A 14,432-nucleotide genomic window follows, 5' to 3' on the forward strand; every position below is an offset into this window, starting at 1 on the left:
ATATGCTTTTGTGGCTATGAATAACTTCAGCTACAAGGGCACCTGACAAACTGTCATCAGACAGGTTGCGCATTTTGGCAGTTTGATATTGTCTACGGTTTTGCCTGCTGAAAATCATAACCTGTATTAAAAAGGCTGGTGAGCAGCTGATTGACAGCATACTTATAAAGTGACTCATTTGATGATGCCATTTTTTTTAAACAATGTGTATTCAGCCAGTAATCGACCTAGAGTTAAGTATGGACAAATGTGGAGCGAATTGGCTAATGTTAACTAACTAGCATTAAGTAGATTATTTTAGCTAGTTAACGTTATGCTAGGTACCACACTTCAGTAATGGTGTTCGCCTAAAGACGGAGTTCAATTTACAGAATACGATAACTATCGGCAGTTCCTACATGAACATGAGCTCTTTGGCCAATATCTACAAAACTAGGCAACTTGCACCAAAACAATCTCGATGTATAAATAGCACTACAGGTAAGAGGAAAAATATGTATTTTTGATTTTGGGGTGAACTGTCCCTTTAACTTAGCTAGTTAACGTTACAGTTTAACGTTATTCAGCTGACTTTAAGTAGTACAAGGAGCTAATAATGTTGCAAGCCTTAATGATCTTACACAAGCAAAACAGCCTGGTTGGGAGCTTGAGCATATCATGTTGCTTGCCAAAGTAACCAAAGATGTGACCCTATCAAACCCCATCACTCTTTTCACTCTGTTAAACATCAATGCCTTCAAGAGCTAGCTAATGTAAGCTCAAATCAAGCTGGACATTGCAATTCCAGCAGAGGAGGATAACTCTACCAGACTGGTCTGCAATTCTATTAAAAGAAGTTTCAATATTGTGACACTAGATGTCAGCCTTTTCAAGTCAGCTGAAGCATGTCAGTAGTGGACTGGAATCACTTTATATAGTTTTTTCTTTTTCAGCTTTGGTGGTCCAAACAGGTGCTATAATTAACTGGAAGTTTTACCTACACCAAGAACAACAAGTGATTTTCATCTTCTCTCTACTTACAATCTTAGACCAGAATTACAACTGTTTAATTTGCAGCTTTCAAAAGACATTTCATTGCCAACTTGGCTGTAAGGGTAGAGCTACACATAATTACATCATGTAATTTATTTCTCAGTGTTCTCTATTCTCCTGGTGGCCCATACTCAATACATCTAATGGATGACATGGAGTTGGTCAGTGTTGGAAGCTGAGGACTTGTTGAGAGGGTTGGTGTATGCGCATGGAAGCTAGACAAGTGGAAACACCTGGACATACTGTTGTAGCAGGGACATTACATCAGTGTTACGTTTAGTGTCAAACAAGAAAAACTGGGAAGTGGACCCAAATACAGACTAGCAGGCAGAGCTGGTGCAGATAGATGATTTAATAAATTTCACAATTGCTCACACAGGAATTAAGGCAGACAGAAATGAACCAACCAGGAGAGCAGTCTGAACAGGCAATAGAGTCCAAAGTAAAACAGACAAAATCCAAAATTCACAAGACATGGGGAAAAAGTCCACACAAACACAAGGGACAAAGAACATGCCCCTTGATACAAAGTACTACAACAATCTGACCCAGAACAGCAGGAGACACAGACTTAAATACACACAGCTAGGGGAGACAATGAGACACAGGTGGAATCAGTAAGGGCAAGCGAACTAATCACAAGCAGGAAGTAAAACTACACAAGACACATGAGAGAGAACTCTTACCAAAATGACAGGAAATAACAGAACACAAACCCAAAACCATGACAATCAGAGGGAACCCACAGGATCACACAATGGTGAGCAGCTTTTCATACCTAAGCTCCATTGTTTGCACTTGCTATTTAAGTAACACAACTTTTTTTACTGTACTTGTAGCATCTTGTTGACTGGTTTCTGACAATAGACAATTTTAGCTGGCAATGCACCAGTGTTTTACAGGTAATTTGTTGCAATATGAAGTATGATTCTACATTATATATTGTTATAATTGTGCACTGAAGCCCTGCTATAAAGTACATTTGTATATAACAAACAAATGGTTGGCTCATTCTGTTTCTGTTCATTGTAGCTTTAGGTGCAAAGAGTATGAGGCTGTCTTAACCACCAGCAGCTGGACAGAGAGAACAAGTGCAAGGAGGCCAGCTCAAAAGTGCTACAGCACATTGAGACACAGTTTAGCCTGGCCACTCTCCCTGCAGGTAAGGTAAATCCACCTGCAGATGTAGACAATCTACCAACCAAAGCCTGAAAGAGCAATGGGGTGGAAGGGCACGTGGCCACTCAGGGGATAAAGTGCAGGTTTTCACCCCTCAAACTCAGCTCAAAGGTCGAATATACGGCCTCCCAGTATCAGTGACCAAAGCATCAAAGCATCATTCTAGGAAGGGGCCCCACCCCATGTTATGGCTGGGCTGAGGGGAGACAGAGGACCCCTCTTTTTGTTCATAAATAAACATAACCTCAACTCAGTTGCAAATTTGAGTTTTTGAGTTATTCAATAAAAAAATAATATGGTCTGACAAGACAAAGGGCCTATATAGTTTAATTATTATCAGGAAAAACAAATCTGAGTTTCCACAAAAACTTAATCAACCACATCATCATTATTATCCCATTTAGATAAAGTGGATATTTCATTATTGAACAGTTGGTGGTTAATAATGTGCATTTAATGGCAGTTAATGTGACTGTTGAGGTCATAATAGATCTAATTAACAACATGCCTAACAATGACCCAATACAGGCCTGTGCAGACGAGCTGTTTCTGCTTGACTATTGTCGGGGGGTTCAAGTGTCTGTCTGTGCTGAAATGTTGGGAACCTTCTCTCTTGCGTACCCCACTGACCTAGATTTCAATTGTTTTCTGCCTGAGACAATGGGAGAAATGGTTTCATAACTGAACACAATACCTGGGTGTTATTCAACATGATTGTTGTTAAGGTTCTCATTGTGGTGCGATTTTGTGCTGAGCATTGTATGTAACCTGCTCAAGCAGCCAGCCAGTGATGAGTCTGTGCACCCTGCAATAAATCTCTTCCAGACGGTTCAGCAGATTGTGCATTCACATGAACTTCTGCATCCCAGCCAGTCTAATCACTGTTGTTTCAATCACAAACGTCACTTCTCAATTGATTTTACCAATCTTTCTTGCATAAAATCTTATACTCCTAAGCAATTTGATACTTAAGTTATAACTTGAGAGACTACAGAGACTAAAATTTGAGGATAGCTGTCACCTGGGCCTAAAAAACAAAATCACCTTGGATATGAGCTACTCATTCGTCACTGACTGTTTAAAGTCCTCCCACCTACCCTCATTTATTGTCTTGTACAAACCCTAAAAAATGTCTTTGTACTTGTGTGTGTTAAAGGTGGAATTCAAATGAGAGTAAAAACTCTTGCTTACTGCTTGGGTCATGTGATTTTTCAGTTTAGGGAAGGCAACTTTACTTGTATAGCACCTTTGGAACAAGGGGCAATTCAAAGTGCTTTACATGAGACAAATAAATGCATTATAACAACATTAAAAAACACAATAAAAAAGAAAATGAAATTAGTCAATTAAAATAGAATTAATCAAAGGCACTTTTGGCTAAAGTTGGGAGCATTTGAGATTATCAGGAAGTTGATTCCAGTAGCTAAAAGCAGCTTCATCCTAATTGGTTCTGACATGACAGCTTCCTGAGGATCACCTGCATGTTAAATATAAACCCATAAATGTATTTTGGCCTGAGATTTTTAAGTCATTTAAACAACCTTCACAGGTACATTATGTACCTAAATTAGGGCTTTATTAAAGGGAGGTGCACTGGAAAACTCAACTAGTTAAGAAAAAAACACAAACTGTTAATAATTATGATTATTTTTCAAGAGATTTACTATTATTTTGCTTAAGATGTAACCACAAATGCTAAAATATAAGGTGTGCACAGTCTTTTGACTATCGGTGTTACTGATTAAATGTAGCCACCGTTGGACAAGAGTGGACAAGGTAGAACATCCCCGTTTGTAGAGACAGAAACAGGCAGGCGGTTGAGAAAAGAGAGGCAGAGTGCTCCATGCTTGGTGGTCAGATGAAGGAAATGTGAGCAGAAGGCAAATTAATCAAAGGACATCAAAGGCAAATGGACTGAGGGAAGTAAGAAATGAAAGAGCGCCGCCCGTTTGTCCCCGCTCCGCTCCGCCTGAGCCTGCTCTCAGATCTCAAGGCCATTGTGCCGCACGGGTGCACGGAGGGGGCTGGGGCACAACGCACACAACAAAACACACACACACTAACAAATGTCTGAAAGCAAGGCTTGAAAAGGAAGAAATGTATTTTTTCCCCCCATCTTGTCTCACTCAAACTCCGGCTCCTCATTCTCTTTATTCAGCCTCTGAAGCCTGGTTCTGTTTCCTGGCATGTGTCCGGTAGCTTACAGTTTATTTCTGTTTTGTTTTTTACCATCAAATCATTTGAATTCAGCGGAGTTGGCTGCGCAGACTTTGACAAAGCACAAGCGCACAGTCACACACTGTGTAACACGTACTGTATGTTGTTGTCAGTGCTGGCTTGTGGCAGCGGTGGACGGCTCTCTTTGATAATGCCCTGCTACATTCGGCCGCCACTCTTTTTATCGTTTCAGCCAGTTAGTTGGCTCAAAGTTGACTCCAATTTGTGCTTCTCGTTTGTGTTACTGGTCGGCACAGACGTCTTTCTGTGTCCACGTAGACTGACCGTCTATTGCCTGTGAATGTACAGAACATTTAGCTTCTATCAGTTTTATACTCGGATCGCTCTCTGCTGACATGTTTACTAACCAATGCGGTGGTATACTGTAACAGTAATATGCAGTGATCTGCAATAGATTTTTAAAAATAATATTTAGAGTTACACCTGGCTTTTGTGTTGTGGGAGAGAAAAATGTGTCCTTAAATTAACAGATGCTTTGATGTTCAGAGTTATACTGTCAGGATCTGGACTAAGCCAACTTGCATGTCTGATTTTGACACATTACGTATTGCATATCTTGCAGACAGAGCTGTCTGTGATCTATTTCTGTTTAGTTAGTATGCCTAAAAGTACTCATCTTTCCTTAATTTCAAAGTAGACTGGCAGATGATCGCTGTCCTCCAGCTCACACTGTTTTGGTTGAATACACAGTGATCGTACAAAATAAAAAATCTGAGCTTCTTCGCTGCAGAATGGCACATTGAATACACATTCATGTTTCAGTTGGTTGAAAATTTTAAATGTAAAGATTTACTTTACATCTATTTGGTGAATTATCAGTTAGGCTACATTCATCTTTATTAAAAGGGATGGTCATACAGCTAGATGTATTTCACATAATGTGTTTGAGATACACATCTTAAAGATGACAAGCTCCAGTAATTACACATTTAGACACATGTTCTGTGGCATTTTCACTTTTTCTATAAAAACGCTATGAATGTGTGTTATTCAATCAGGAAGACATATTATATATCTGTGATAACAAGGCTCAAAACATTTTGAAACTCAGTATGTCAGTTTTACTTTTGCTTCAGCTGTGAAAGGACACATCGAAAAGGTTGACAATAAATGTTTTCAATATGTTCTTTACTTTAAAACTTAAAAAATACACCATGTTCATAAGCACTTATTTTACTGTATCTTTATGTAACAAAAGCAGAGTTCAGCAGAGAAAGACAAAAGTGATGTGAACTGACAATATTTTAATGGGGGGGATAAAAGACTGTAAGTGATCAATGGAGGCGGCGGCCAAGTGATGCCCGGGGGACGGCTTTGATGCGGGCATCCTCAGAGGGACGCCGGGTACAATGCCCTCTTTGACGGGCATGCAGAATGGCAGACACTTTCCTCTCTCTCTCTGGCTCTCTCACACTCTGTCACTCAGCCTCCCTCCACCTCCACCTCCATCTCCGGCTCGCTGCGCTCACGCTGTGACTCCTCGGTTCAGACGCTCGTTGACGTTTCTCTCGCTCTACATTCCTTTACTCCAGTGTCACATCAGCGCATATCCTCATCTGCATAACTTTCTCCCTCTTCCTCTCACATTAATTAATTCAAACAACACCCCTTTCCCTGCCGCCCAGCCAATCACCCCCCCATCTGTATCTCTCTCCCTCCCTGTCTCCTTTCATAGAACCAAACCTCTTTGTAATGTCCAGCCTTGGCAAGTTGCGCCCGATTTGCTGTCACAGTCTTAATGAATTCATCTGTTTGTGTATTGGCCATGGGAGCATTACTCCCTCCCTCTCCCTCTCCCTCTCTCTTTCCTGTCCTCTCCCCCCTCCCTCTTACTGGTGTTCCCCTGGGGACTCTATATATACCAGGGACCACTCCAGGCACCCATTGTTCCTCTAAGTAAACTTACAGACAGATGCCCTGGCTGCACCCCAGTGTGGGAGAGAGCGCAAAGAGTCAGGAGGAGGGAGATATTTAGCGACTGCAGAGAGCAAGCAGACAATACGAACCTGGAAACACTGCAGGCTAGCTTCATCCCCAGCACCTCTGCATCCTCTTCGGTCTGCTGCCTGTCTGCTTGTTGTCACTGTGGAGTGGAGGTCTGATGTTCTGACACGATGCTGCTGCTGATATCACTGCTGCTTAGCGGACTCGACTGCTTGCTGGGAGCTCCGACAGGTCGAGAAGTATACAGGATGCCACCGAGTGCGCTCAAAGGTAATTTTTCTGATTTTACACTATTTTTTTTATGACAATATATGTTAAGAGTAGTGATAACAGTGTCTGTCAGTGACCATAGTTTGAAAATCTGATTACTGCAGCTTAAGCATGAGTGTTGCAGACATCCTAAGAGGTGGAGCTAACTAATAAAACATTTCTTGGGGAAATATACAGTGTCTTTATCTTTTTCATTTAATGCATCATAGTGAGAACCCTGCAAACCAACACTGATGATTCTGTGATGCTTCAAAAGCGTCAGTATCTCTCTAGGAGTAAAGTGGACAAAACATTTGGTGATACTACTACTCCTAATGCACTAGTGCAAGCTGAACCCTAGAATTTTGTAGTTTTGCTATACGCCTACTTTGTTATTTAAGTTAGATGACTGATGATATGCTTGGTGCTTATACAGTATATGCATTAGTGTTTTACTGATGAGCAGCAGGTGTCTAACCTTAAAAGAAGTAATAAAAGTATTACACTTTGCATTTCAGCACTGGTCTTCATAAACTGTCTTCAAAGCAGAAGAGAATAGAAATATCACCTGCGTGTTTTTGTCTTCTTTAGTCTACATTGTTGTCATTTTTGCACTTTTTCGGGCAGGCTTGTCAGAGAGCTGATGCATAGAAACCTGTTGAATCCTGCAGCACGGCTGGTGATGGCAGTGTGTGTTCGGAGTGTTTAAAACAAGGGGCTCGGGGTCCCAGCCGCCCCAGGGCTGCCAGCCCGTGCCCCTACGGCCTGTCCCTGCCCACCAGCCTCTGCCAGCTCAGCCCTGGCCTTCTAATTAAGTCTTCAATCAGCATTGTTGTTGCTAGTGGCCTATCCTGTGATGTGGTGCGGCACAGAGGGGGGCTGCAGGGTCGGCGGCCCGATTGATGTGTGTCTGCAGAAGCCTCACCAGCGCGCTGAGCGTGAGCTTGCTTCCCTAACACGCTGCCAATGAGCTCAAAGAGCAGCATGAGAAAAAGGGGGCTGCTCACACACATACCACAGAGCTGCACCAGTTCATACTAATGCTCATATGCACACAGTGTTCTCACATATAACGACCTAGAGGTCCTTCCTGTCAGCTTGTTTTTTCCTTTAACAATGTACAATGTTGCTCTGAAAAATGTTATCAGCCCAGTGTGCACTGGAGCTCACCTACACTGGATTTTGAGCCCGCTGTCAATATTTATTTAATACACAATTTTTTTTTTGCAGAATTGCTTAAATTTCTTTATTAAGCAGTAGTGACCAAGATATGTACTGACCAGGACAGTTGTAATAGAGACATTACCACAAACTTATCTTTGTCATTGTACTGCAATTTCTTGTTACGAACTGGCCAACATATACACTGATGCAATATATCTGCACATCAGCCCGGCCAATAGGCCTATATCTGTCTGGCTCTTGTGTGTACTGCTGTGCACTTGTCTGTGTTTTCTTCTCTCGCTCGGCATATCTCCTCTTCTTCTTCCCTAGCTTGTCTCACATCTCATCAATTTTCTGTTCCTTCTTTTCTCTTTCTTCCTGTCCTCCCCTGTAGCTCTGTCTGATCGTGGCACTGTGGTTCTAGAGGCGGCCATGACTAGTGCCCTGTCTGCTGTCGAGCGTGCATCATCTGAGAGGAGTCGGGCTGAAGCAGGCTGCCGGGGCTGTGTTCCCTGTTTGTTTCAGGACTGTGGACAGCTGTCTGGGTCCTGCTGTAAGTAAAATGCCCTTTTTGCCCTTTTAATTTTTAAGCATCTCGAGTCATATTGTCCTGTATTACCGATGAATGCGTTCTTAGTACGTCCATAACTGGCAAATCTCCTCTTCAACAGCATCTCCTGCCAATGCCTTATCAGAGCCCAGCTGTGATGTCATCAGTAAGGCCCAGAAGCTTCAAGATGAAGCTGAGCGGAGTTGGGCTCTGAGCCAGGCCTGTGCCTACTATCAGCATCGCTGCCCACCTGGTGAACTGGACAAGGAGAGCTGCATCAGGATCATGGGTGAGAGTTGCAGCGCCCGTGTCCTCCAGTGCAGCCTGCTTAACACAATGCAGAACCTGGAACCTGCTACACAGACGCATGCACAGGGTGAGGGGAAACATGTGTTCACAAAGATGTATTCACGCATTCATACAGATCATCCAACTTTCTCTGTCAGTGAAGTCAGTGAAGAGGCGTGAGGCTCATTTGCACAGCTCCAGTATTCAATGTTTGTCTATAAAAAGCAGATTTTGCTGCATTTTTTTTTTTTTTTTTGACCATCAATGTCTTTCTGTCCCAGCAGCAGTGTGTGGTCAGAGGTCGTCCACAGTGCACAACATCACACAGCCTCGCTCCAGGATTGTGGGCGGCTCCCCTGCTCCTCCAGGCAGCTGGCCATGGCTGGTCAACCTCCAGCTAGATGGTGGCCTGATGTGTGGAGGGGTCCTGGTGGACAGCTCTTGGGTGGTCACTGCTGCTCATTGTTTTGCTGGGTGAGTGTGCATGTGTGCATCACTGTTTTCTGCAACTATAATAAGATCTTTGATTTGCCTATAGCATTTGAGATTATTACACGTTTTTTTCTGCTCTCACTCCCAGTTTCTCTTATTGTTCTGACCTCTGTAGCAGCCGTAGTGAGAGCTACTGGACAGCCGTGGTGGGAGAGTTTGACATCACCAAGACTGACCCTGATGAGCAGGTTCTCAAAGTGAACCGCATCATCCCTCATCCTAAGGTAACAATCCAAAGTATGGGATATATATAGTGGGATAGGGATAATATAGGGTTATCTCTCCCATCAAGCCTCACTGGTCAACCAATCAAACAACCAGATCTGTCCGTTAGTCTTCAAGTCATTCAATCAATCAAACTTTCTCCACTTCCTGCAGTTCAACCCAAAGACATTCAACAATGATATAGCCCTGGTGGAGCTGACATCTCCAGTGGTCCTGTCCGACCGCGTCACCCCGGTGTGTCTCCCCTCTGGCATGGAGCCCCCTACTGGTAGTCCATGTCTGGTGGCAGGCTGGGGCTCTCTCTATGAGGGTGAGTGGGAGATAATTGACATGGATCACTTTAGAGCTATTTATAGCTTAGTTTTCTAGTTTGCTAGCAAGCTTAAATGCTTTTTGTTTCCTTTTTGAGAGAATATGTGCTGTTGATGAAGACTGCGAGTTCACAAATTTGCCTAAATATTTAAACCTATCAATACTCGACATATAACGTGGTGCATGTCTGTGTGTATTCTTCTCTACAGATGGCCCGTCTGCTGACGTGGTGATGGAGGCCAAGGTGCCCCTGCTGCCTCAGAGCACCTGTAAGAGTGCCCTTGGTAAAGAACTGGTCACCAATACTATGCTGTGTGCTGGCTATCTCTCCGGAGGCATAGACTCCTGTCAGGTGGGCAGAACAACATAATTTTCTTAGTGTCCTTCTTTTCAGATCTTTCAAGTTATTTGGGAATTGTCTTGTTACTGAATTGACATGCCTTTAATTCACTGCAAAAGATCTGATGCTCTTTTTGTTTCTGACGCTTTTTATCAACACCCAAGTATCTTAGAAAATATGCCATTCTCAGATCAGCTTTTTTTAATCTTTGGGGGATTTTCTGTCATCTGTAGGGAGATTCTGGAGGCCCCCTGATCTACCAGGATCGAATTTCAGGTCGGTTCCAGCTCTACGGCATTACCTCTTGGGGAGACGGCTGTGGGGAGAAGGGGAAGCCTGGAGTCTACACGCGAGTGTCTGCTTTCTCTGACTGGATTCAGGCTGAGATACAAAGTGAGTTTCAAGCAACAATAAAACATAAATAAACGATAAATAAAGTATTTTGACTTACAACATACGACTAAATATTAAAATATTATCTACAATACTACAATCTATGATTATCTTTTTAAGAATCATTTGGAAGCAGGGAGCCAACGTGTCCGGAGCTTCTAAAGACAACAGAAATGACGGAGGAGGAACAGAGGTCGGAGTTCAGCTCTCTCTGTCACTTCTATACCCTGACCTGCTCCCCTGGTCAGTCTTCCAGTGCTTGTGGCCGAATGGCCTATGACAAGTGCCTCACCCGCTTCAAGAAATGTCGTGAGTACTCCAATTCAAAAGCTCAGATTGATGGATGTAGAACAAAAACTAAATATACTCTTTATGTTGCTTTGAGGTTTCTGATCTGCTCGCTCTCTGCCATCTAGAGTTGCGTTCGTTCCTGCAGACTCTGCTGGACTTGCTCCAAAGGGCCGAGGACTACATCAGGGACAAAGTCGACTTGACCTTCTTCACCCAGACTCTGCCTCAGCTGGTGGAGCACATCTACAGCACAGCTTTCACTCACACCAGAGAGAGGAGGGACCTGGGCCAGAGCCATGGTCTCACAAAGATTGAAGGTACATGACTGACAAATTATGTTATTCCATCTTCTGTCCAAACTTAAAATCTATAGATTTAAATCTAATGCAAGCACTCACTTCCTGCAGTGTTTTGCAGTACAACTTTCTTTCTCAGGTGCATTGGTATGTTTAGACATTGTGGTGTTGGTCGCTATTGTAACAGGTGTTTTATGACTTGCAGAACAGCTAGGTGGCGCTGTGGTGCCAACAGAGCAGGGTCCTCCACCAGTTCCTCCAGCCTTATTTGGAGAGGTGGGACCCTCAGTGGATGACTGGGAGAAATACCTGAGAAACATGGCTGAGGACATGGACACATCCACAGACATCTCTTCCACACTAACGAGACAGGAGGACAACCTTTTCTTACAGGTAGGTCGTATTTCTAAAATGTCCAAATGCAGATGAGGTTGCATCGCATTATATCCGTCACATCATCATTTTGAAATATTCCCAGCACAGTCTGAATATTCTGAAAAAGTGTACGACTATCTAAATTGGTAATGGATGAAATGAAAAGTGAGGTTTATTGATTAGGTTTTAATATAAGCATTAATATAAGCCTTGCAATATCAAAGAGCACAGGCTTCTTTCTAGACTCATCATTTTGCTTGAGCATTCAACGAGCATTCTTTTTTTAAATAAGGCAATCTGGGAGATGTAGGATGCCAGTGAATGAAGTGGATACATGGCAATAAATTGTAATGTTGTGATGTGGATTTATTTGAAGATAAACTTAATATCCAACTCTGTTTTTACATGTCATCACCAGACAGAGGATTCCTCAGTACATCAGCTTGAGGGAGAATTTCGATCTGTTATCTCAGCTCTTCGCTCCAAATTGGACTCCAGAGCTGCTCCTCCCATCCTGCACTTGGACACAGTCTACCTCCAGGAGGAGTCTCCCAACAGTCCCCCTTTTCCTACTTCTTCCACTGTCCACATGGGTCACTCCTCCTCCTCCCAGGAATGCCAGCAACCCTGGTCACTTCTAACAGCCCTGATGAATGAAATTCAGAAATTAAGCACACAAGATGACATTGTGACAGAAGATCCATCACAAAGTGAAACCTCATCCAATAGAGACACTTCTCCTGATTCAAAATGGAGTGCAACGTCGGAGGATTTGATCTTTGATGAGACTGGAGACAAAACAGAATTGAAATCTTCAGCGTTACCGCTTCCAGTGCTGTCAACAACTGTCGTTGAGCCGGTCACTGAGGGTGCTCACACAGAGACGACCGGTGACCCCAGGCAAACTGTGCATGCTGTAAAGACTTTAAGTCTTCACAGAAAATACAGGAGCCTTCTTCGCAAGAGGCAGATACCTGGGGCCAGTGGGAAAAGTATGTGCCACACCCAGTTCTGACAAAGCTTTCATTAAATACTTTTAAAAAATAATCCATGTAATATTTGTTCATGGGCTGATGTTATTTCGCTAATTAAATCTTTTTGTTTGTTCCTGTAGTTTGTCCTGGAGTGAGAGAGTCCTCACAGCAAGTCAGCCAAGTCAGAGACTCTTACAGCTGGGTGTTAAGCATCCCAAGCAAAAACCTACGCATGAACTTCCAAGAGGTAGATTGTCATTTAAGATGGAGAAGTTAAGAGAAGTAAATGTGCACTGGTAAAATGAAACTTTTTAAACTTATGTATTGTTCCTTTCTCTCTCTCTCTCTCTCTCTCTCTCTCTCTCTCTCTCTCTCTCTCTCTCTCTCTCTCTCTCTCTCTCTCTCTCTCTCTCTCTCTCTCCCCCCCTTGCTTTGTTGGGTCTCTCTTTTGTTCAGGTGTTAGTTGATCTAAGCTCCAAGAATGATCGAGGACTTTACCAGGCGCGGGTCAGAGCAGTAGTGGGAGGACGACCTTTGACCTTCTACAGTCTTGTGGGCCTAGAGAATGAGTCATTCTACCGCAGTGTGCCAAGGATCATCGCTTTGGCACTGGAGGCACTCAAGACTTAACTTTATCATAACATCAAGTGAGATGACATGAACAATACAAGAAAGACTTAAATGAGAAATGATAGCACAGAGACTCTCAAAGAGACCTGTCTGAAAAGCACCAGAAACCCTCTCATCATGGGACAGAGAGATGCGCATAAAACGCACACTCACACGAACTTTACTTCTGCTGCCGTCTCCTGTGAAAAGCATTTTTTTTCCCCATCTGAGTGCCTGACTTTGGCTCTAAATGAAAACACAACCATGAATGTATCAATCCAACTATCGACCACCCACCATGCACAGGATTTTTTTTTTTATGTGGTTGGAGACACAGCCTTGTCTAACTTATGAATCTGTACAAAAAGATAAGTTATTCATATTGTCTTTTGCAAAGGTTGAGCCTCTTGTGAAGCACACAGACTGTATATATTATTCATATTCTTACCATCCTGCCCTATTTATTTGTATAGAGAAAAGCATTTGTATTTTTGTAAAAAAAAAAAAAAAAAAAAAAAAAAAAAGAATCTATATATAAATAAAATTGTTATTAATGGTATGGCATGTTGTCTTGAATGTTACTCTGTAGATGTAATACCAAATTGAACTTTAGATGTGAGATATTCAAATTAGCTGACTGTCATGCTGCTAATCCTGCAGCATTTTGCTGCTGGTGTACAGCAGTCCTGCCGGGACACATACTCTCTCTCGAGACAGGTTTTTGATGCTGATTGGTTCCTCTTGTGACCCCAGGTTGGCCTCAGTCCTCCGACCCTTTAAGGGTAAGATTTCCCATCAACACAGCAGCTGCTGTGCTGTGGTGACCAGTACCTCCCACCTCCTTCCTGTCTTCAGTCATTATTTCCAGGACGGGGAATTGTAACTGGACACAGAAGTAGGCTGACCTTTAGCGTCTCTTGTCTGCCATGAGTCAGAGCATTACAACTGTTGCTTGAGGAAGTGACACTGAGTTGTAGACAAGCCCTGTCTTTGCTGTGTGTTGACTTTTGTCCACCTCACTGTGGTTGCCAAGTCTCAGCCACTGATAAGCTGAGTGAACTCAAATAAACCAAAGTAACTTCACAACTAATATCTGCCCACTAATCTATGGTAGTTTTCTGCCCAGTCCAAGTGCTAAAAGAGGGATATACAGGGATATGAGTGTAACAGCTGAGTAAACACACACACATACTTCTGTTGCAACACATCAACTCCTGCTTCTGGCTTGTGTGTTTATGTGTGCATGGGAAGTGTGCCAAATCATGGCAGGAACAAGTATTTTTGTGACACACACACACACACACACACACACACACACACACACACACACACAGAGTAATGACAGTAAATGTGCCAGTAACCTCCACAGAGCCTGGTCAGTCATCACAGAGAGTGTGCTGTAAGTGGATGAGACTTATCACCTGTTCTGTTGTCCACTGTACAGCTCTTTTAACTTTCTGCCTTGCAGACACACACAGTGT

At 43.0% G+C, this 14,432-nt stretch overlaps 1 protein-coding gene across 5 annotated transcripts; it reads left to right on the forward strand.

Moving 5' to 3' along the window:
• Positions 1-1,125: 1,125 nt before the first annotated feature.
• On the forward strand, positions 1,126-13,254 carry prss56 (serine protease 56). Of its 5 annotated transcripts, XM_044219177.1 has the most exons (17): positions 1,128-1,792; positions 1,872-1,934; positions 2,065-2,194; positions 6,315-6,663; positions 8,201-8,359; positions 8,478-8,732; positions 8,929-9,118; positions 9,252-9,360; positions 9,515-9,671; positions 9,883-10,025; positions 10,247-10,406; positions 10,527-10,715; positions 10,823-11,014; positions 11,199-11,386; positions 11,787-12,360; positions 12,483-12,589; positions 12,799-13,254. In XM_044219177.1, the coding sequence occupies exons 4-17, from the start codon at positions 6,564-6,566 to the stop codon at positions 12,970-12,972; spliced, it is 2,697 nt and encodes an 898-aa protein (XP_044075112.1). In that variant the 5' UTR covers positions 1,128-1,792; positions 1,872-1,934; positions 2,065-2,194; positions 6,315-6,563; the 3' UTR covers positions 12,973-13,254. The 5 variants fall into 5 exon arrangements, with proteins under 5 accessions (XP_044075113.1, XP_044075112.1, XP_044075111.1 ...); XM_044219178.1 differs by lacking the exon at positions 1,872-1,934 and having other exon boundaries at positions 1,126-1,792; positions 8,478-8,645; XM_044219176.1 differs by lacking the exon at positions 1,872-1,934 and having other exon boundaries at positions 2,065-2,199.
• Positions 13,255-14,432: the final 1,178 nt, after the last annotated feature.

This window comes from Siniperca chuatsi, linkage group LG13, assembly GCF_020085105.1.
Source record: "Siniperca chuatsi isolate FFG_IHB_CAS linkage group LG13, ASM2008510v1, whole genome shotgun sequence".
Classification (NCBI taxonomy): domain Eukaryota; kingdom Metazoa; phylum Chordata; class Actinopteri; order Centrarchiformes; family Sinipercidae; genus Siniperca; species Siniperca chuatsi.